Source organism: Aspergillus sclerotioniger (genome assembly GCF_003184525.1).
Source record: "Aspergillus sclerotioniger CBS 115572 chromosome Unknown BO94scaffold_9, whole genome shotgun sequence".
Taxonomy (NCBI): Eukaryota; Fungi; Ascomycota; class Eurotiomycetes; order Eurotiales; family Aspergillaceae; genus Aspergillus; species Aspergillus sclerotioniger.
In genome coordinates, this window is record NW_020290999.1 from 719217 (window position 1) to 737238 (window position 18022).

Sequence of the window (18022 nt, forward strand, 5' to 3'; positions counted from 1 at the left end):
TGGGAATTCAATTCGTTTCATCTCATCTCATCTCATCTAGTATGCTTTGCTGTCTACTGTACACTCCGTAACATCATAAGTCTGAGTCATTCTTTTGGTTCTCATGTCTTCGGTGTTGGAGTTATCTCAGCTCTCAATCACCACCTTGACCACTGGCTTGCCCGCCTCGTCTACTCCCTGGCCCGCCAGGGAAAAGGCCCGCGCGCCCTCTGCCAGTGGCACCCGGTGCGTCACCACCAACTGCTCTACCCGCTCCAGCTTCCCGCTGGCCATCAAGGCAATCGCTGCCGGATAGGCATACCCGTCGTAGCGGAACACCCCGATGATGTCCACCTCCCGCAGTGCTGCTGCCCCGACCGGCAGCGTTTGGATAGGGTTGCCCATTCCAATCTGGACCAGCACCGCTCCCGCCCCTGCAGCATAGATACCCGCCTGCACGCAGGCCGGCACCCCCGTGCAGTCATAGACCCGCGCAAACCCCGACGTCAGACTGGCCGACTCCTTCAGGATCGCCGCCACGCGTTGTGCGTTCTGCAGCGCCCAGGCTGTTTGTTCCGCGTGCGGGGCTTCTCGGGAGGGTGGGGGGTTGGACGGGTCGGCCTTGGGGATGAGGGTCGTCTTCAGGCCCAGGCCCAGCGAGTCGGCAATGGCCAGTCGGGAGGCATCGATGTCGGCCACCAGGATGGAGGAGAAGTTCTGGGATGTGGCCAGGGCAGAGGCCAGGAGTAAGCCAATGGCACCCGCCCCGAAGATCAGGGCTGAGGTGGGTTCGCCCACCGATTGCGCGAGAGTCACTTCCTCCTGGGTTGGGGGCCGGGAGCGTCGAATGGCATGGAGACAGACGGCTAGTGGTTCGACGAGGGCGCCTCCGGCGTAGGAGACTGAGTCGGGGAGTCTGTGGCACATGTCGGCCGGGTGGTTGGTGAGTTCCATCAGGGTTCCGTCGAGGTGGGGGACGAGCTTGGCACTGCTGCGGAATTTCATCTGGGGGCAGATGTTATAGCGGCCCTGCTGGCAGAGGGCGCATTGTCGACAGGGGAGGCCGACTTCTAGGGCGACGCGATCGCCTACTGCGTGTGTGGTTACCTCGGGTCCGACGGCGGTAACGATACCGGAGGATTCGTGGCCCAGGCACATGGGTTCACGGACGACAAAGTCGCCATTGCGGCCGTGGGTGTAGTAGTGGAGGTCAGAGCCACAGAGGCCGGTGGCGCGAACGGCAACTTGAACTTCGTTGCCGGCTGGGGGGGAAAGAGGTCGGGATTCCTGGCGGGTTGGAGGACGAGGTTAGCAATGGAGATGGGCTGGTGCGGGGGAAGTAGCGGGGGAGCTTACCAGACGGAGGTCTTTGGCGCCGTGCAGGACGAGGGCTTGGGTGGTAGATGGGGATGCTGTGACAGTCATGGTGAGTGGAAATAGAGGGATGGGAGGGAGAGGTCAGTGAGAAGAAAAGAGGGGTGAAGTGGAAGAGGGGAATAGCGACAATGGAACGAATCGATACTCGATAGATATACAAGCGACGTGGGGGGGAAAGACCAATAGCCGGACCTTCTCCGCGTCGGCTATTGATGGGTCTGGGTCAATACCCGACGGTATCCAGGCATTCAGGCCTCAGGCCATCCAGGCACCCCTCTTTGCTTCTTTTGCTTCCCTCTCCCTATGTCTTTCTCTCTAGTACTTGTTCTTTCCCCTCACTCATTCACCCACTTCCTCGTCTTCCTCCATCTCGCTCTCGCATCATCATTTCTATCAGCGTGGATGTGAGATTCTCAGGCCATTGCCATCGCCATGGTTTTACTCAGGATACAGAGCTAGCTATCAGCTAACTAGTGGGCGGGCCTTAGATAAACGTCATATCTACCCCCCACGCCAGGATGGTGGACCCCTCGGCTATTGATATATAATGGCTCATCGGATCATCTCCTATCATGCCTTTTTTCTCTGCTTTCCTTCTCTCTTCATATTTTCCTCCTTGTCTTCTTCATCCCTCACCCCGCGCCGCTCTGACATCACGTCATGCCCTCCGCCTTGCTGATCGGGTCCATCGCGCATTCCATCAAGGAATGGTCCGATCTGTCCGCCATCCTGACCTTGAAGGTGAGTCCTCTCCCGACCCGGCATCGACATGACACCCCCAGCTGATCGAGGATGGTTGTCCACTAGGAATTTCCCTCCGGAACCCGCGAGGATTTCCTCCGTAATTGTCGCGACGGCCACTACGATGATGTCGTCGCCATTTATCGATCCAATGCCTCCAACAAGGTAAGCAAGGATATCCGCCTCGACCTCCTCACGCGTGGCTAATTCATTCATGCGCCAGTTCACTGGTAACTTCGACGCCGAGCTGCTCGCCGCTTTGCCGCCATCTCTCAAGTACATCGGCCACAATGGCGCCGGTTATGATAACATTGATATTGCGGCATGCACAGAGAAGGGTATGAATGAGACAACGCCCCACCGGAGCATCCTGAGTTGACCCTCCCAGGCATCGCCGTCTCTAGCACCCCTGTCGCTGTCAACAATGCCACCGCCGATGTGGCCATCTTTCTGATGATTGGCGCTTTGCGACAGGCGTACATCCCGCTCTCTTCCCTCCGCGCCGGTGAGTGTCTCCCCTTCCAGCCCGAATCACAGCCCAAATAACCGCGGAACAGGACAATGGCTCGGAAACTCCACCCTCGGTCGGGATCCCCAAGGGAAGGTGCTCGGAATTCTCGGCATGGGAGGAATTGGCCGCGTAAGACCCACGATTACAGATGAGCTGAACATCACTGACACTGGGGGTAGGAAATGGCCACCCGCGCACGCGCCTTCGGCATGAAGATCCAATACCACAACCGCTCTCGTCTCTCCGCCGAGCTTGAGGACGGCGCCGAATACGTCTCATTTGATGAGCTGCTTGCCAACGCAGATGTCTTAAGTTTGAATCTGGCCCTGAATGCGTCCACCCGCCATATCATCGGAGCGAAGGAGTTTGAGAAGATGAAGGATGGCGTAGTGCTCGTCAACACAGCGCGAGGGGCATTGATCGATGAGAAGGCGCTGGTCGCCGCGCTGGAGTCGGGCAAGGTAAGTTGAGAGCTTCTACCCAGGGGGCCATGATTAACGCTGCTAGGTTTTGTCCGCCGGTCTGGATGTCTACGAGAACGAGCCCGCTATAGAGCCCGGGCTGGTGAACAACCCTCGGGTGATGCTGTTGCCACACATTGGCACCATGACATATGAAACACAGCGCGAGATGGAACTGTTGGTGCTGAATAATATACGCTCGGCCGTGGAAACAGGCAAGATGATCACGCTGGTCCCGGAACAGAAGGCGGCTTTCGGACAATAGTCTTCGGAGAGAGATTATCGTTCTCTTAATGCTATGATGACCAAAAGTACCATAGAATGTACATGTTCTCACCTTTGCATCGCGGTAGACTGGGACTCTATCTTGATTCTTGGGGAAGTAGCTTCGTAGATATAGTTCTTAGACGTCTACATTTGGAACATCTTTGCTACTAGCACTTTCACATTCATATATTTATTATCAGTACTTTGTTATCTAATTTACCAATAGCTCACTCAGTCGGACTGATACAACTCATATGTTGTATATCCATCTTTTATTTTGGGGGGTCTATCCTCTTCAATCTGACCACTATAAGGGTCAGGTGATCTCGTTCGGCTGCCGACGGGAATCCTCGGCATTCATCTTCGTGATTCCTTCAACCTCCCCTCGGGATGGATTACCTGAGTAAGACTGACTCATGACCGTGAGTATTTTGGACGCAGGATGGATTCCATGATTTGAATAATGTCGGTTTGAAGGCTAGTGCATTCCCCGATGCAGAAACACCCGCGAAGGATGCCAAAGGAAATTAAGCTTTCATTTCCAGCTCATCTCCACTTGGATGCCGGATCCCACACTAGCCAGCGAACCCCGAGATAAGGACCCCTAGTGCCCCTATCACCATATCATTATCATCCCATCCAGGACCCTCTCGGGGATCCGGCTCGCTCGGATGGCGTCCGTCAAGCTTAGTACTATTATCGGCATCCACTATCTCGAGGGTCCGCAGTCGCCCTCCCGGACCAACTCATACCCCTGGATCAAATCCTCAGAACATACACACTCCACATGGCGAGCGCATGACCTCTGATTTGCTTCTATCTTACATTATTCATCTCTCAGCCTCGCCTGGTCGCTCGGCTGGTCGTCGGATGCGCCTGCCCCGAGTTCCGTGCAATTTCCTCCTCGCCTAGTAGCTCGCGCCATCGCTGGTAACAATCCCCCGCAGGATCCAGATGAGCCTCCTGAGGCCACAGCCCCCAATCCACCATCCGCTGCTCTTCCCAGAACAGGAGCCCAAACTTGCGGTAGGGGTCGAAGCGAAGGGCAGTCAGCGACCCCGCCTCATGATTCGACGCCATGGTTCGAAACAGCTCCCATCCGACAGAGCCCCGCTCGAGATCCTTCCACTCTGGCCAATTCCCGAACCCCCTCGTCACCCGAGGATGAGGAGCAGGCATCGTGCCACTGGGCATCGCCGGCCACCGTGTCGAGGGGTGTGGCCCAGGCCCAGGCAAGGGTGGGGGCATGGGTGCCCGGTCCGGGGCTCGCTCACGAGGCCGCCGGTTTGGCGCCAATGCCTGAGGGGACGGGGCCGGGGGACAGTCCCAATTAAAGTCGCTTTCCCGAAGAAGTTGTGGTAGCTGGAATCGATGGGGCGGGCAAGTCCACGCCTGAGTTTCCGGGTGTTGCCCGGAGAGCTCGTGGATCAGCTCAATGGCCGTCCACACCTGCTCACATTGCACCGGCTGTCGAAACCGAAACGTGCTGGGTGTGCTGGTGCGTAGGGAGGCAAGATCGCGGGCCGGCCAGTCCAGCTGTGCCTTACGTTCGCCCGTCTTGAGCTCGTAGAAGAACTGCACGCGCCAGATTGCCAGGACGGCCCGCTGCTCTTCTGTCCACGAAGGCGACGATGCCTCCAGGCCCAGGACCGACTCGCATTGGTGCAAGCACCGGTCTAGACACAGGTGCGCCAGAGCATGAACCCGGTTTGATAGGCCCACTAGCTTTCGGAGCAAAGGCGGGGGCACGGCGGGGTCTAAACCCTGACAGACGGCCAGAGGATGGCGCAGCAATTGAAGATACGATCGGAACTCGAAAGAGCCGAGGCGGATTGCCACCACGGCTTGGATGAGGTCGCGGGTCGGAGGGGGTACGCTGGCGAGCAGAACGGCGTTGACGATTTCTCCCGCCTGGGCATTGAAGATAGCTGACAGCCGCGAGGAGACATGGACGAAACTCCAGAGGGTCGGGAAGTCGGGGCAGTGCCGAAGGACCTCGACGAGGAGCTCATTGGGGAGCTGCAGAAGAAGCGAAGACATTATGGTCCACTGGGATGACCAGACGCAACGTTGAAAGGAAGAAATCCGAAATCTACCCTATCTACCAGCGGATGAATGACGCTAGGTGTCGCAGACACATCCTTAGCCGGATAAGCTGAGTCAGAGTAAATCTCAATGCTCCGTCTATTCACTATCAACATAATATCCAATACGAGGATCCACCCCTTAGCCCATTGTCTACTGCGTCGAACAATATCCGGTATAGTACTCCACCACCTTGCCATTCGATGGCATATTCTGGGTATAGTATGCGGCGCCCCTGGGAAAACCATTAGCAGCGGAAAAGAAGGAGAAGAAGGAGAAGAGAGATACGCACGCCACGAAAGTGTAAGACTCGGCGTTATCGACGGAATTGTCGCCGGTAAAGTAGGTGTTGTCATCGCGCACCATCTTACCCATGATACGCCAGGCGTTGTATTCCTCGCCCGTGGAGGGGACGAACTTGTTCTCGGAGAAAAGATGGAGCAACTCATGGAAGAGGGTGGCCGCGCCGGGCATGATGTCGTCGATGGGCTGGGCGGCCTGGTTGGAGGGCGGATTGCCGTTGACGAAGTCTTTGGCCGGGATAGGGCTCGGGGCGACGCTGCCCAGGTTCCCACCGGCCGAGAAGGAGCTCGTGCATAGCGTCACGCTGCCCCGGCCCTGCGCGATCGTATAGCCCAGGCTGTCGTCCGCGCACTGGTAATCAGTCACACTTGACCCCTTCTTCTGGTCGAAGAAGTACACCAGCTGTTGCGGATCCCAGTAGGGGTAGACCGCCGTCAGCACGACCTGCTGCGCCACCGCGACTTGCTTCCACCAGTCCTTCATGTACGAATCCTGCACGATCAGCGTGTCTCCTGTCTTTTGGGCATTTTGGTGGGTGTTGCCATCGTCATCACGCAACGGACTGCTCATCGTCTGGCGGATGCTGTGGTCGCCACAGAAGAGCAGCGGCAGCTTGGTTCGTCCCGACAGCACGCCCCCGTTTTGCAGCCAGTTGCTGACATAGTCGTACCAGACTATACTCTCATTAGTTTAGTAATTAGCCATCACCGTGTGTCCATTCCACCAGGCTACTCACGTTTCATCCCAGCCACCGCCGTGGCATCGGTTCCCTGGAAAAAGGCGTCGAAGAGCCGGACCATGGCCGGATCCGCGGCGACATAAGAATCGCAAGCCTTGCTCCCTGCCTCCGCCAACTTCAGTGCATCACTCGCCAGTTGATCCAGCGTGGCCGTGCTGTACGCCGCGCAGTTTCCGTTAAGTGAGCTGTCGGTGACGACGTCGAACAGCTTAGCCATCGGGAGCGCAGTGGCGGCCAAGGTGAGGGCCCCATGGCCGACAAGGACCAGCGCAGGGGAAAGAAGCTGTCGAAGCAACCACATGATGGGACCAAGGCGTTCAGAAAAGCTTTCGGGTTTGAGGAGCAGAAGCAGCAGACTAGGAAATGGAGGCCTTTTCTGCATCGAGCCTCCTATTTCCGCTCGCCTCGGGGGAAATTAGTTCGGAATCCTTCGTTGGGATCAGGTCACATCGTGCACGGCGATGGGTCGCGCCCCGGTCCCCACTAGCGCACGCCCTTCTGCAGGAACAAGCTAGCATGCAGGAACATCCTTTGAATTAAAGCGGATCTTCTGCAGGCACGAGGAATCCTGGAGGCGGCTGATAAGCCCCTGACTCGGACAAGATCTGCCTCGAGCCGAGCCTCGGGGCCCATTTATCTACCAGCACTCTGCTCCCCCCCTCCAGAAAGATGAAGACGCCGCAGAAGACAGACAGATATTGACGACGATGCGGTTGCTCGAGAACCTGGGCCTGTTGTGGCTCAGCGTACAGGCTGTTAGCCCCATCGCGGCCCATGCATCCCATGGTCATCATGGTATGCAGCATGCCCATCTCCATCAGGCCCATCAAATGAATCCCCGGGATATCAATTCGTTCAACCTCTTATCTTCAACCGTCTTGACGAACGGGACGCTTTCTGGCACCCGGCCAGCCTTACCCCCCGGGAAACCTCAGGTAGCGTGCCGTGGAACCCAGCCTGACCCCGACTGACGCAATCCATAGCCCCCGCCCCCGTACATGAAGGACAATGTCAACAACTTCTATGGTACGGCGCCTGACCACGGCCGGCAGAAGGGGCCCGTGTTGGGTTCGCCAAATGCCACGAGACACGGCCTGATGGAGGCCAGCGATAACACAGACGATTACTGGCTGTCGAGCATGGGGAGTGCTGGCGTGGTGAGTGATGAGCGTTCCCCGCGTCGCCGTCCGAAGATGCTGACCTCCCTCGAATAGATGCCTCTCGCCCCGTCGAACTATCAGCTCTTCCGCAATGTTAAGGACTTCGGAGCAGTAGGCGACGGAGTCACTGACGACACGGCGGCCATCAATCGTGCGGCTGCCACCTATGGGCTGGACGATACGACCAGTCTGCGTTGTGGCGAAGACTGTGGCTCGACCTCCATTCTCGGGGCCGTCGTCTATTTTCCCCCAGGCACCTATCTGATCAGCACCCCCATCATCCAATACTACTACACGCAGTTTGTGGGCAATCCCACCGACAAGCCCACCATCCTGGGCTCAGAGAACTTCACCGGCATTGCCCTCTTCGACACGGACTTCTATATCCCGGGGGGCAACGGCTCGGAATGGTACATTAACCAAAGCAACTTCTATCGCCAGATCCGTAACTTCGTCTTCGACATGAAAAGCATGAATTGGACCAACACTGATAACAATCAGACCTATGTTCCAGCCGGCATCCACTGGCAAGTCGGCCAGGCCACGAGCATCACCAACTGCGACTTCCAGATGTCGGTCTCGAGCGGTTCTCAGTCGGCCACTGCCGTGGGCATCTTCATGGAGAATGGCAGCGGGGGCATGGTCTCGGATCTGACCTTTACGGGAGGGTAAGTCGGTCTCCAATCCGGGTTGGCTCTCTGCTAACTGGTCCCCAGCAATATTGGCTTTCTCGCTGGCAGCCAGCAGTTTACCGCCATCAACCTGCAGTTCACGTCCTGTTTGACCGCCATCAAGTCTATCTGGAACTGGGGCTTCACCTGGAAGAACATTTACGTGCTCTCATGCTATATCGCCATCGATGCCACAGAGTTCTCCGGCGTCGATGACCAAGGCACCGGCTCGATCGCTGTCATCGACTCGCATTTCAACGGTGTACCTTATGCCATCACAGTAGCCAAGGAGGACAACGAGCAGCCGAATATTATCCTAGACAACCTGCTAGTTGAAGATTCTACCTCAGTGGTGCTTGTATCCGGCGGCGATACTATTCTGGAGGGCTCCTCCGGATCCTTGTACTACAACTCCTGGGCCAACGGCTACGAGTATTTGCCCGACGGGAGCGGTGGTATCCTGACTGGATTCATGGACCCGGCCCCTGACAAGCCAGAGTCACTGCTGGATAGCTCAGGCGGATACTTCCGGCAAGCGAAGCCGCAGTACACGGATGAAACCCCGATCGTGGCGACAGAGAATGGGGTGTCGAATGACATGAGTGGCGACCAAGCGTCGGCGATCAATACCCTTCTAGCCGACAACGTGGGATCAGTCATCTTTTTTCCAGCCGGTATCTACCTAGTCGAGGACACCATCAAGGTTCCCGTGGGCAGCCGCATCATCGGTTCAGCCTGGAGCCAGATCATGGGGACGGGCTCCGCCTTCCAAGATGAGAAGAACCCGAAGGTGGTGGTGCAGGTGGGCGAGGTGGGCGATCAAGGCACCATTGAGATCACCGACATGCTGTTCACGGTTCAGGGTCCGACGGCCGGCGCCGTCCTGATGGAGTGGAATGTCCACGAGAGCACCCAAGGCAGTGGTAAGTGTCTCCCAAGCCCCAGGGGGATTGAGAAATCAGGAAAGGTCGGCTGACGATGACTGTAGCGGCCATGTGGGATAGTCACTTTCGTGTTGGGGGCGCCAATGGTACAAATCTAGGGCTGAATGAGTGTGCGGCCGGGTCCGGGGTCAATACGGACTGCATGGCGGCGTCGCTGATGCTACATATCACCAGTTCGGCGTCGGCCTATTTGGAAAACGTGTGGGCGTGGGTGGCCGACCACGATCTGGACAGCCCGCTGAATTCAGCGGCGTCAGAGAGCGACGCCGGAGTACCGCTCAACGTCGAGACAGACATCTCCGTTTATGGTGGTCGGGGCATCCTGATCGAATCGCAGGGACCCAGCTGGCTGTACGGCACGGCCAGCGAGCACTCGCAACTGTATCAGTATGAGCTGCTCAACGCCTCGACCATCTACCTGGGCCACATGCAGACTGAGACCCCCTACTACCAGCCCAGCCCTAATGCGCTGAGCCCCTACACCATCGGCCTCTTCTCTGGCGATCCCACTTTCTCCGACTGCTCCGATGATATCTGCCGGGGCGCCTGGGCCCTGCGCGTGCTCAACTCGACCGACATCTTCATCTACTCGGCTGGCTTCTACTCGTGGTTCAAGGACTATGATGAAAGCTGTGTGGACGACGCGACATGCCAGCTGGCCCTGGTGGACACCAACTATGCCAACGGGCTCTGGCTCTACAACCTTTTCACCAAGGGTGGCGTCCAGGTCGTGTCCCCCGAGGGGGGGTTGGAGCCGCTGTACTTCAACTCAACCACGCAGGATGGATACACCAGCGAGATCGCTGCGTGGCTGGCGCTGGCTCAAGGGGGCGAGGACATTGGTACAACCAGTAACACGTCAGGCAGTGTCTACGTCGACCCGTCCATCTGGAACGAGAGCAGCCCGGTGAATGTGTCGTGCTGGGAGCCGTGCGAGTACATCCTGCCTCCCATCGTCCTGCCCACCAACACAACCTTTGTCTATCCCACTCTCGTCACGCCCGTTGTCATCGGTGAACCGGTGCCGACGTGGTATGTCTACAATGGTAACACCACCACCACCACCGAGTATGTCACCAGCACCACCACCATCACCGTCGTCGTCCCCGCCGTCACGACCTCGACGGTCAGTCAGTGGAACGTCGCCATCGGTTCCGGCACCACCTCGACCGTCATCACCGCGTCTCCCAGCATCATCGCCCCGGCCTTCAACGTCACCTATCCCCCCTTCGTGTGGAATAGCACCACCTATCCTCCCGCAGTCTACCCCTTCTACCCGCCCCCCTGGCCGGGTACTGACGTCCCCACGCTGACGGTCGCGACCACCAGCCCGGATGTCGTCACCTGGGTCAGTGGCGGCGCCACCTGGGTGACCACCCTGCCAGCCTCGACCACTTCCTCGACCACTTCTTCCTCCACCACCGATACCGGGTCCAAGACCACCGGGGGTGGCAGCGACGACGATCACCACCATCACCATATCACCCATCACCGAGGTGCACCGCACCCGACGTGTCTAAACTCCAAGCTTTGCGGGCATAAGTGCCATGAAGGTCTGCTGGGCCGGATCTTCAATGTATGCCATCCATGCTGGGTTGGCTGTGGTGGATCTAGCTGTTCGTGCCCTTAATTCCCCCTATCCGTGTGCTTCAGTCGAAATTGCTAACTGGCCCCAGCGCCCAACGACGAGCCGAACAATCCTAACAGCGATCCGGATGACTCCAGCAGCTCGTCGTCCTCCAATTGTGAAACCGCCACGTACAGTTCCTGTAGCACTGCCTGCATCACTGCCTCCCCATCGGATAGCTGCACCTCCACCTGCAAGGAAGTCGTCGGCTGTGACACCACCGGCACCTCCAACAGCTTCACTTGGACCCCAGCGCCGCTCTTCACCGGCACGCCCGATTCCTGGTCGGACTACGCCATATCCGGGTCAGCCCTGTCGGAATCCGAATGGTCAGCCGCCGGTGCCATCTACTCCGAGTTCACGACCATCACCGGCGTCGACACCCCAACGACAACGGCAGCAGCACCGACAGGCACTGCGACAGGCACCGCTGCCACCGGAAGCGCTGGTAGCGGGGGTAGTTCTTCCGGGAAGGGTTCTTCTGGAGAAAGCACAGGTTCCTCGACCACCACCCACACGGTGACGGCCGCCCCGAAGCCCACCAGCACCATAACCGAAGTGATCGTCGTCTCGACTGTCACCAAGGTCGCAACCACCAGCTACTCGGCCCTCGCCGGAGCAGCCGTGATTGCAGCCGAGCAGCGCCTCGAAATCCGCAACATCGAAGTCCGCGATTACGATCTCAACTTCGTCGGAACCTCCACCACCGTGGACGTCTGCAGCGCCGGCTGGATGTACAACTACGGCGCTCCTTCACCTACCCCTACCGCTTGGTCTGCGATCCCCAAATGGGTCTCCTTTTTCTCCGTCCTCACCGTCCACTCATCCAAGTACTCCGACTGCGTCTACACTAACTCGGCCGCCCCGAGCGATGGAGACGGCGGTACCCTCGCCTGTGACAAGGGTTTCACCCTCCCCTGTGCTATCGAGACCGGACCCGTCCTGGGTTGTAATGAAGATATCCTGGCGGGATATGATACCAGTATCAAGGTGCTGATCAATTGTCCCATCTCTACCATGACCACTTCCTACTCGACCTATAGTGCCAGAGTGACGGTGACCACGGAGATTGAGTAGGGGAGAATATCAATCATGGGGTTGGGGTTTCTATTTTTGTATGTATATATTAATTTGCAATCGTGACTTCTGTGGGGGGTAAGTTCCGTAGCCCGTCCGAGGGAAGTTTTCATAAAATAGTATATTTTCTGCTGTTCGTTCCGTTTTTTTCGGGAAGTCGCGATGGGCGTATCAATCGGGATTCAATGTCTCGGTAGTACTTCCTCTTTATAGTAGTAGAATTTCGGATTTCTCCTAGCCGATGACACTATGTCTGCGAAATTCTCCGGTCTGGTCTGGTTTAATTTGGTCAGTCGAATCCCTATCCCACAACATAATGTTGACCACCACGGCTGGATCATGAACTGATCATCACAACAGGGGCATATTTATCATCAAGTCACCCCGTTCATCCCTATTCAGTATTCTTTCTCTGTCCTTGTCTTTCATTGAGGCCAGAACTAGCCTTTTACAGGATCATTCTGAACCGTCCTTCACCATGGGTCCCAGAAAGCCTGCCAAAGCGACTAGTCGTCAAGCACCGCCTGTCATATCCGGACGGATTACGCGGTCAAAGACATCTCCACGTACAGGGGGAGTTCAGAGACGTACTCCGAGTGTTGAGGGTCGAAGTCGAAGTCGAAGTCAAGAGACTAGTCCTGCCACAGTTGAAGGCCAACCCCCAGCTTGGGCAATGGTTCGTAGCGCAGTTCCTGAGATGGATTTCGTCTGGTGAAAACTAATCTTGATCATAGTCTCGGCCGGAACTATGTGATGCGCTTCCTTGGTTTCGCGCGGTTCAGGGAGGTGTATACCATAGTGGCAACTTGTGCTTGGGGTTCCTGATTGATGCGGACTTTGGGATTGGGTCCTATGCGGACGAGGAAATTATTATCACCAGAGCGTATGTTGACATGTGTGAGCTTGCTTTCTGGATCGATTGCTGATAGTGACAGTGGTGGAGGGTGTACTAAGGATGCGGAGGGGAATCTGGTCCTGCTCAAGGATCAAGATGATGATTCTTCTGCTATCAGCAGTATTGCAAATAGTATGAAGTTGAGGGTTCCGGTGGGTTTGATTATAGGTTGGTATTGCGCAGGCCAGTCAGCTGTTAGCTGTTGTCACTAACTGACGAACTAGGGGACCGTAACACCCTCCTTGATAGGAAGCCCCCGCATCGGTATAATGTGATGGCGTACTTCCGGATTACCCATCTTTGGTACGAGAAGATTGGTAGGAAGACAGGCGCAAAAGTCCGGTTCCAGAAGTTGGATTTGTCACAGAAAAGCTGGTGGGCGACCAAGGATCCCCCATTGCTTGAGGAACGGGACTTTGACCTCCAGCCAGCACAGGCCTGTTGTGCAGCCTGTGGCCGAGCGAGCCCTCAGGTGTACGAAGAGGGTTGGATGTGCCTTCGGCCATCATGCGACAGGTTCTGGACTAATGAGAACGCATCGACTCCTTCGCAAAACCTCAGCTTTCATCCAGACTTCCTCAGAGCGCGTCTCCCTCCCGACCTGTCCATACAGCCTCACTATAGCCTTGTACCCGACCTGCTGTCAACCTTCACAGAATCCGATGGAGACGTTCTGTCCAGGCGTATTGCATGGAAAGGAATTGTATGTCCTCAGTGCGCTCGGTGCATCTCACGAACGTTTTGGTGGGGCTGGAAATGTGCAGATATCAGCTTTCCTCCAGGCGTCTCTCATGAATGCACCTTTGAGAAGATGTTGGGCATGCGACCTGTGTCGCTCCGGTCGGTTATCGAAGAATTGGAAATGAGTCCAATCAAACGGGCTCTCAGCTTTGATCCGAAGTTCATGGTGCCAGAGATCGATGACCGGACCTTGTACCCATATCGAAAGCTGACCTATGAGATCCCCGGGGTGGGCAGCATCACCCATCTGGTTTCCAACCGTGCGATCAACACCCGCCCTAATGGGCCCGATGACCTCTTCAAGCAACTGCAGGTCGCGGATCTTGGGTTACGGCGCTACCCTCTAGAGCGGAGCGTAGGTGAGTGATACTATCGGACTTGTTCGTCGGATGCCAATGCTAATGGCATAGTTGGTGGGACCCTTACTGCCCACTTCGCCGTCAACTATGTACGTCCCTTTCAGTGGAGGCCATGTGAGGCTCGGTGCTAACTTCAGTAGGGAATGCCCTACAAGTACGTCGTCTCCGTAGCAACCAAGGGGTTTGATGAAGCTTGCGATGAGATTCTGCGTGCATTGGGTCGGTTAACGTGGGCAACGGAGCAGGCCGTAACTAATGCCGGCGACTGCTTTCTCCCACCCAACGAATTACTGGTCCTGGGTTATTTCGAGGATATGAAGATCAGGGTATGTCGCGTAGCCTCCTTCTCTGTCTCTCTCTTCCCGTCACTAATATGCTCCGCGACAGTATCATGATGACGGAGAGTCATCGCTCGGTCCCACCGTCGCCACACTTTCGCTGGGTGCAAAGTCCACGATGCTCATCCGTATGAAGTACAAGTACTATCATGGTTATAGCAAATCAAAAAAGGTCCTGTCCGAAGACCCGGTGCTTGAAGGGTGCGAGGACTATGCTAGACGCCAGGATCTCAAGAGTCAGCTCACGGACGGCAGCATAAACCAAACCACGGATGACGAACTCCGCTCGGGGCCCTTGACGAAGGGCAGAGGCGGAGAAGCATCGCCATGTATCAAAATGGAACTCAACCATGGAGACCTGGTCGTAATGCATGGCAAGGATCTGCAAAAGTACTATGAGGTATGATCATGTATGAGCGCGCTGAAACTCCTGTCTGACCATCTGCTTCTCTTTAGCATTCAGTCATCCCAGAAAAAAGACTGCGGTTTGCCTTGACCGCTCGTCACGTCAAACCCGAGCAACTGGATGCGACAGAGCTAGAGAAAGGGCAGTTCTCACTGCTCCAGGATCAGGTTTATGACGGGAAGTAGACGAATCATTGTTCCACTGAGATTATTTTGACCCCCAGACACGAGGTGTTCGAGGATCAGGGTAGTCGTGTGGAACCCCTTCATCACCGGTGTGGTATATAGTTGCTCGATGCACCATAGATATAAGTAGAGCGATGTCTCACTCCTTCCTTGAACAAGGGCCTCTTGAGCGAGACTTCAACCATAGGTCAGACCTGGTATGTCAGCATAATGAACCATAGCCCTGCAAGATGTAGTCTACCTGGGACTTGATGAATCAAACCGAAGATATGCACGGATCGGAGAAAGAAAAGATCAAATCCAGACAGTTGTCCTCTGATTCGATTAACTCATGTCCACCCACCCACAACAGGTCTACTAATATAACGCTCGAAATAGAAAGAACATGAATAACGGGATGGATATATATGTACACTTCGCTGAATTCAATCACGCACTTTTCTTGTTAGCCCGCTGGGCCAGCAAGTTCAACGCACTACCGGCCAGGACAAAGGCACACTGGTCCGGGCTGAGAGTGTGCTTCACGGGGATCACAAAGGTCTCGCCGGAGCGCTTGGTCACCTGCAGCTGGATCGAGCCCTGTCCGCCGGCCTGCAGCACCTCGTACAGTCCCTCGGTGGCGACCTGGTCGCACGCGTCGATCCGGTCATAGTCCGCCGGGTTCGCGAAGGTCAAGGGCACCACACCCTGCTTCTTCAGGTTCGTCTCGTGGATACGAGCGAAGCTCTTCGCCACGATGATGCGGCCGCCCAAGTACCGGGGCTGCAGGGCGGCATGCTCACGCGCACTACCCTCGCCGTAGTTCTCCTCGGCCACGACCAGCCACTCCTTTCCGTCGGCCTTCCACTGAGCTGCCAAATCCGGAATGGAGTACTGCTTGCCAGCTTCATCGTAGGCAACGTTGGTCTCGCCGGTGGCGGCATTGACCGCGCCGATCAGGGTGTTGGCGGAGATGTTGGGCAGGTGGCCCTTGTACTTCAACCACGGACCAGCCGCCGAGATCGTGTCAGTCGTGCACTGGCCACGGACCTTGTACAGAACCTTCAGGCCAGAAAGCTCACCCTTGGGGAACGGTGTGAATGGCTCCAGCAGGGCCAGACGGTCCGAAGTGGGGGAGACAATGACCTCGCAAGACGCGTCGGGCACGGCTGCTGTGGGCTGGAAGGATGGGTTGCCGTCCGCAAAGCCGTCGCTGGGGAGGGCGTAGCCCGTAGGGGGCTGGAACCGGAACTCCTCGCCGCTGGGAGTCTGGAGGCTGTCCTTCATGGGGTTGAAGGTGGTGCTTCCCGAGTAGACCATGGCGGTGACCAGCTCCGGGGAGGCCAGGAAGTTCATGGTTCTCCGGTTGCCGTCGTTACGACCGGGGAAGTTGCGGTTGTACGAAGTCAGGATGGCGTTATCCTCACCCTTGGGGACTCCGTCAGTGCGCTTCCACTGACCAATGCAGGGACCGCAGGCGTTGGCCAGCACAGTGCCGCCCGCCTGGGAGAAGGTCGACAGAGTCTGGTCACGGTCCAAAGTGGCCCGGATCTGCTCACTACCAGGGGTGATGAAGAAATCGGACTTGGGCTCAAGTCCGGCGGCAGAGGCCTGCTTGACCAGGTTCTCCGCACGGGTCATGTCCTCGTAGGAACTGTTCGTGCAGCTACCGATCAAGCCCGCACCGAGAGACTCCGGCCAGCCCTTCTCGCGGACGGTTTCAGCGAAAGAAGACAAGGGAACCGAGAAGTCAGGGGTGAAGGGACCGTTGATGTGCGGCTCCAACGTCGACAGGTCGATGGTGATCAGCTGGTCGTACTCGGCACCTGTGTCAGCCCGGAGGAGGTTCTTGGGTCCGGAGGCAGCGATTTCCGATGCGGCACGGGCAACATCAGCCCGGTGAGTCGCCTGAAGGTAAGGAACCATACTGGGGGAGAAGGGGAACACGGAAGTCGTGGCGCCCACCTCGGCACCCATGTTACAGATGGTGGCCATGCCGGTGCAGCTCAGGGTCTCCAGACCAGGTCCATGATACTCGATGATGAACCCGGTTCCACCACGGACGGTGAGCTTGCCAGCCAAGTGAAGGATGATATCCTTGGGGGCGGCCCAACCGTTCAGCTTGCCCTCCAGGCGCACACCCAGAACGCGGGGCGCCTTGAGCTCCCAAGGGGCGTCAACCAGCGCATCCACGGCATCAGCGCCACCGACACCGATGGCAATGGCACCAAGACCACCTGCATTGGGGGTGTGACTGTCGGTTCCCAGCATCATCAGACCCGGGGCAGCGTAGTTCTCCAGCACGCTCTGGTGAATGATACCGGCACCCGGGGGCCAGAATTCGATGCCATAACGCTTGGCGGCACTCTCCAGGAAGTCAAACACCTCGCTGTTACCCTTGATCGATGCAGGCAGATCGGTGTCGGCACCGCGCTCGCCCACGATCATGTGGTCACAGTGAATACTGGCGGGCACGGCCGTGGAGGGCAGACCACAGGACATAAACTGCAACAAGGCCATCTGGGCCGAAGCATCCTGCATTGCCACACGGTCGGGCTTCAGCTTCAGGTTGGCTTTGCCGCGAATGTCGCGACCATTATCGGTGCCGGTCAGGAGGGACTCCTCCGGGTTGTCCAAGTGGGCGTAGAGGATCTTCTCAGCGAGGGTCAGGTTTCGGGACTGGCCCAGAACTCGGCGGACGTTTTCGAGGTTCTGAACAATCTTATGGTAGGGAGGCAAGCGGGAGGAGGTCACGGGTGAGGCCTCGGTGGCCAGACCACGGCGAGTGAACAATCGTTGCGGGGAGAGGCATTTCGGAGCCAGCTAAAGACACGGGGAAGTGGAGAGGTCAGTCGTTAATCCGTCTATCCGTCGTGACTCATGGGCATTGGACTTACCCTCTGAGAGGCGGAGGCCCGTTGCCAAACAAGCTGCCTCACCATGATCGCGCCAGGAGCTTGGAGGAATTGCGGAGGAAAGTCAACCAGGTCGTCGGCGAAGAGCAATTTTCTTTCCCATTTGTTAGTCGCAACTCTTTTTTTTAGCTCCCCCTTGATTGGCCGACGCCACCGCCGATGCCGGGGCTGGACCCCGGTCGATACGCGGGGCGATACCGGCAAGGGTATCGATTTCGTCATGACCAATGTAATATCATCCGGGGGCGGTGGAATGGATGAT

At 57.0% G+C, this 18022-nt stretch overlaps 7 protein-coding genes across 7 annotated transcripts; 3 read left to right on the forward strand and 4 right to left on the reverse strand.

Annotated features, from left to right (window-relative positions):
• Nucleotides 1–14: 14 nt before the first annotated feature.
• BO94DRAFT_573945 (NAD(P)-dependent alcohol dehydrogenase) lies at nucleotides 15–1461 on the reverse strand. The gene is made up of 2 exons (XM_025614995.1): nucleotides 1336–1461; nucleotides 15–1266 (listed from the first exon to the last, which is right to left on the reverse strand). The coding sequence occupies exons 1-2, from the start codon at nucleotides 1402–1404 to the stop codon at nucleotides 127–129; spliced, it is 1209 nt and encodes a 402-aa protein (XP_025469252.1). The 5' UTR covers nucleotides 1405–1461; the 3' UTR covers nucleotides 15–126.
• Nucleotides 1462–1694: 233 nt separating this feature from the next.
• Nucleotides 1695–3404, forward strand: BO94DRAFT_533673 (D-mandelate dehydrogenase-like dehydrogenase). The gene is made up of 7 exons (XM_025611371.1): nucleotides 1695–2097; nucleotides 2164–2262; nucleotides 2321–2435; nucleotides 2486–2602; nucleotides 2655–2737; nucleotides 2788–3069; nucleotides 3116–3404. Exons 1-7 carry the CDS (start codon nucleotides 2017–2019, stop codon nucleotides 3332–3334), a joined length of 996 nt encoding a protein of 331 aa, XP_025469253.1. The 5' UTR covers nucleotides 1695–2016; the 3' UTR covers nucleotides 3335–3404.
• A 554-nt stretch (nucleotides 3405–3958) lies between these two features.
• BO94DRAFT_396431 (uncharacterized protein) lies at nucleotides 3959–5475 on the reverse strand. The gene has a single exon (XM_025607360.1). It carries the CDS (start codon nucleotides 5374–5376, stop codon nucleotides 4174–4176), a length of 1203 nt encoding a protein of 400 aa, XP_025469254.1. The 5' UTR covers nucleotides 5377–5475; the 3' UTR covers nucleotides 3959–4173.
• A 99-nt stretch (nucleotides 5476–5574) lies between these two features.
• On the reverse strand, nucleotides 5575–6764 carry BO94DRAFT_573948 (uncharacterized protein; the record flags this gene model as incomplete). The annotated part of the gene is made up of 3 exons (XM_025614996.1): nucleotides 5575–5656; nucleotides 5714–6398; nucleotides 6461–6764. The coding sequence occupies 3 exons, from the start codon at nucleotides 6762–6764 to the stop codon at nucleotides 5575–5577; spliced, it is 1071 nt and encodes a 356-aa protein (XP_025469255.1).
• Nucleotides 6765–7344: 580 nt separating this feature from the next.
• On the forward strand, nucleotides 7345–12084 carry BO94DRAFT_533676 (glycoside hydrolase family 55 protein). Its single transcript, XM_025611372.1, has 5 exons — nucleotides 7345–7620; nucleotides 7678–8291; nucleotides 8340–9217; nucleotides 9283–10854; nucleotides 10915–12084. Exons 1-5 carry the CDS (start codon nucleotides 7462–7464, stop codon nucleotides 11940–11942), a joined length of 4251 nt encoding a protein of 1416 aa, XP_025469256.1. The 5' UTR covers nucleotides 7345–7461; the 3' UTR covers nucleotides 11943–12084.
• Nucleotides 12085–12179: 95 nt separating this feature from the next.
• Nucleotides 12180–14984, forward strand: BO94DRAFT_573950 (uncharacterized protein). The gene is made up of 8 exons (XM_025614997.1): nucleotides 12180–12618; nucleotides 12677–12825; nucleotides 12872–13005; nucleotides 13062–13937; nucleotides 13989–14026; nucleotides 14078–14263; nucleotides 14325–14675; nucleotides 14732–14984. The coding sequence occupies exons 1-8, from the start codon at nucleotides 12421–12423 to the stop codon at nucleotides 14864–14866; spliced, it is 2067 nt and encodes a 688-aa protein (XP_025469257.1). The 5' UTR covers nucleotides 12180–12420; the 3' UTR covers nucleotides 14867–14984.
• A 121-nt stretch (nucleotides 14985–15105) lies between these two features.
• BO94DRAFT_489318 (aconitate hydratase ACO2) lies at nucleotides 15106–17834 on the reverse strand. The gene is made up of 2 exons (XM_025609087.1): nucleotides 17743–17834; nucleotides 15106–17668 (listed from the first exon to the last, which is right to left on the reverse strand). The coding sequence occupies exons 1-2, from the start codon at nucleotides 17785–17787 to the stop codon at nucleotides 15296–15298; spliced, it is 2418 nt and encodes an 805-aa protein (XP_025469258.1). The 5' UTR covers nucleotides 17788–17834; the 3' UTR covers nucleotides 15106–15295.
• Between the last annotated feature and the right edge of the window lie 188 nt (nucleotides 17835–18022).

Coding starts and splice junctions, on each gene's coding strand:
- BO94DRAFT_573945 (XM_025614995.1), bottom strand. CDS start 1,404: ATGACTGTCACAGCATCCCCATCTACCACCCAAGCCCTCGTCCTGCAC. Junction 1,267..1,335: donor GCGCCAAAGACCTCCGTCTG/GTAAGCTCCCCC, acceptor CCAACCCGCCAG/GAATCCCGACCTCTTTCCCC.
- BO94DRAFT_533673 (XM_025611371.1), top strand. CDS start 2,017: ATGCCCTCCGCCTTGCTGATCGGGTCCATCGCGCATTCCATCAAGGAA. Junction 2,436..2,485: donor TGCGGCATGCACAGAGAAGG/GTATGAATGAGA, acceptor TGACCCTCCCAG/GCATCGCCGTCTCTAGCACC. Junction 3,070..3,115: donor CCGCGCTGGAGTCGGGCAAG/GTAAGTTGAGAG, acceptor TAACGCTGCTAG/GTTTTGTCCGCCGGTCTGGA.
- BO94DRAFT_396431 (XM_025607360.1), bottom strand. CDS start 5,376: ATGTCTTCGCTTCTTCTGCAGCTCCCCAATGAGCTCCTCGTCGAGGTC.
- BO94DRAFT_533676 (XM_025611372.1), top strand. CDS start 7,462: ATGAAGGACAATGTCAACAACTTCTATGGTACGGCGCCTGACCACGGC. Junction 7,621..7,677: donor GCATGGGGAGTGCTGGCGTG/GTGAGTGATGAG, acceptor TCCCTCGAATAG/ATGCCTCTCGCCCCGTCGAA. Junction 10,855..10,914: donor TGGCTGTGGTGGATCTAGCT/GTTCGTGCCCTT, acceptor AACTGGCCCCAG/CGCCCAACGACGAGCCGAAC.
- BO94DRAFT_573950 (XM_025614997.1), top strand. CDS start 12,421: ATGGGTCCCAGAAAGCCTGCCAAAGCGACTAGTCGTCAAGCACCGCCT. Junction 12,619..12,676: donor AACCCCCAGCTTGGGCAATG/GTTCGTAGCGCA, acceptor TCTTGATCATAG/TCTCGGCCGGAACTATGTGA. Junction 14,027..14,077: donor CCCACTTCGCCGTCAACTAT/GTACGTCCCTTT, acceptor TAACTTCAGTAG/GGAATGCCCTACAAGTACGT.
- BO94DRAFT_489318 (XM_025609087.1), bottom strand. CDS start 17,787: ATGGTGAGGCAGCTTGTTTGGCAACGGGCCTCCGCCTCTCAGAGG. Junction 17,669..17,742: donor GGGCCTCCGCCTCTCAGAGG/GTAAGTCCAATG, acceptor CCGTGTCTTTAG/CTGGCTCCGAAATGCCTCTC.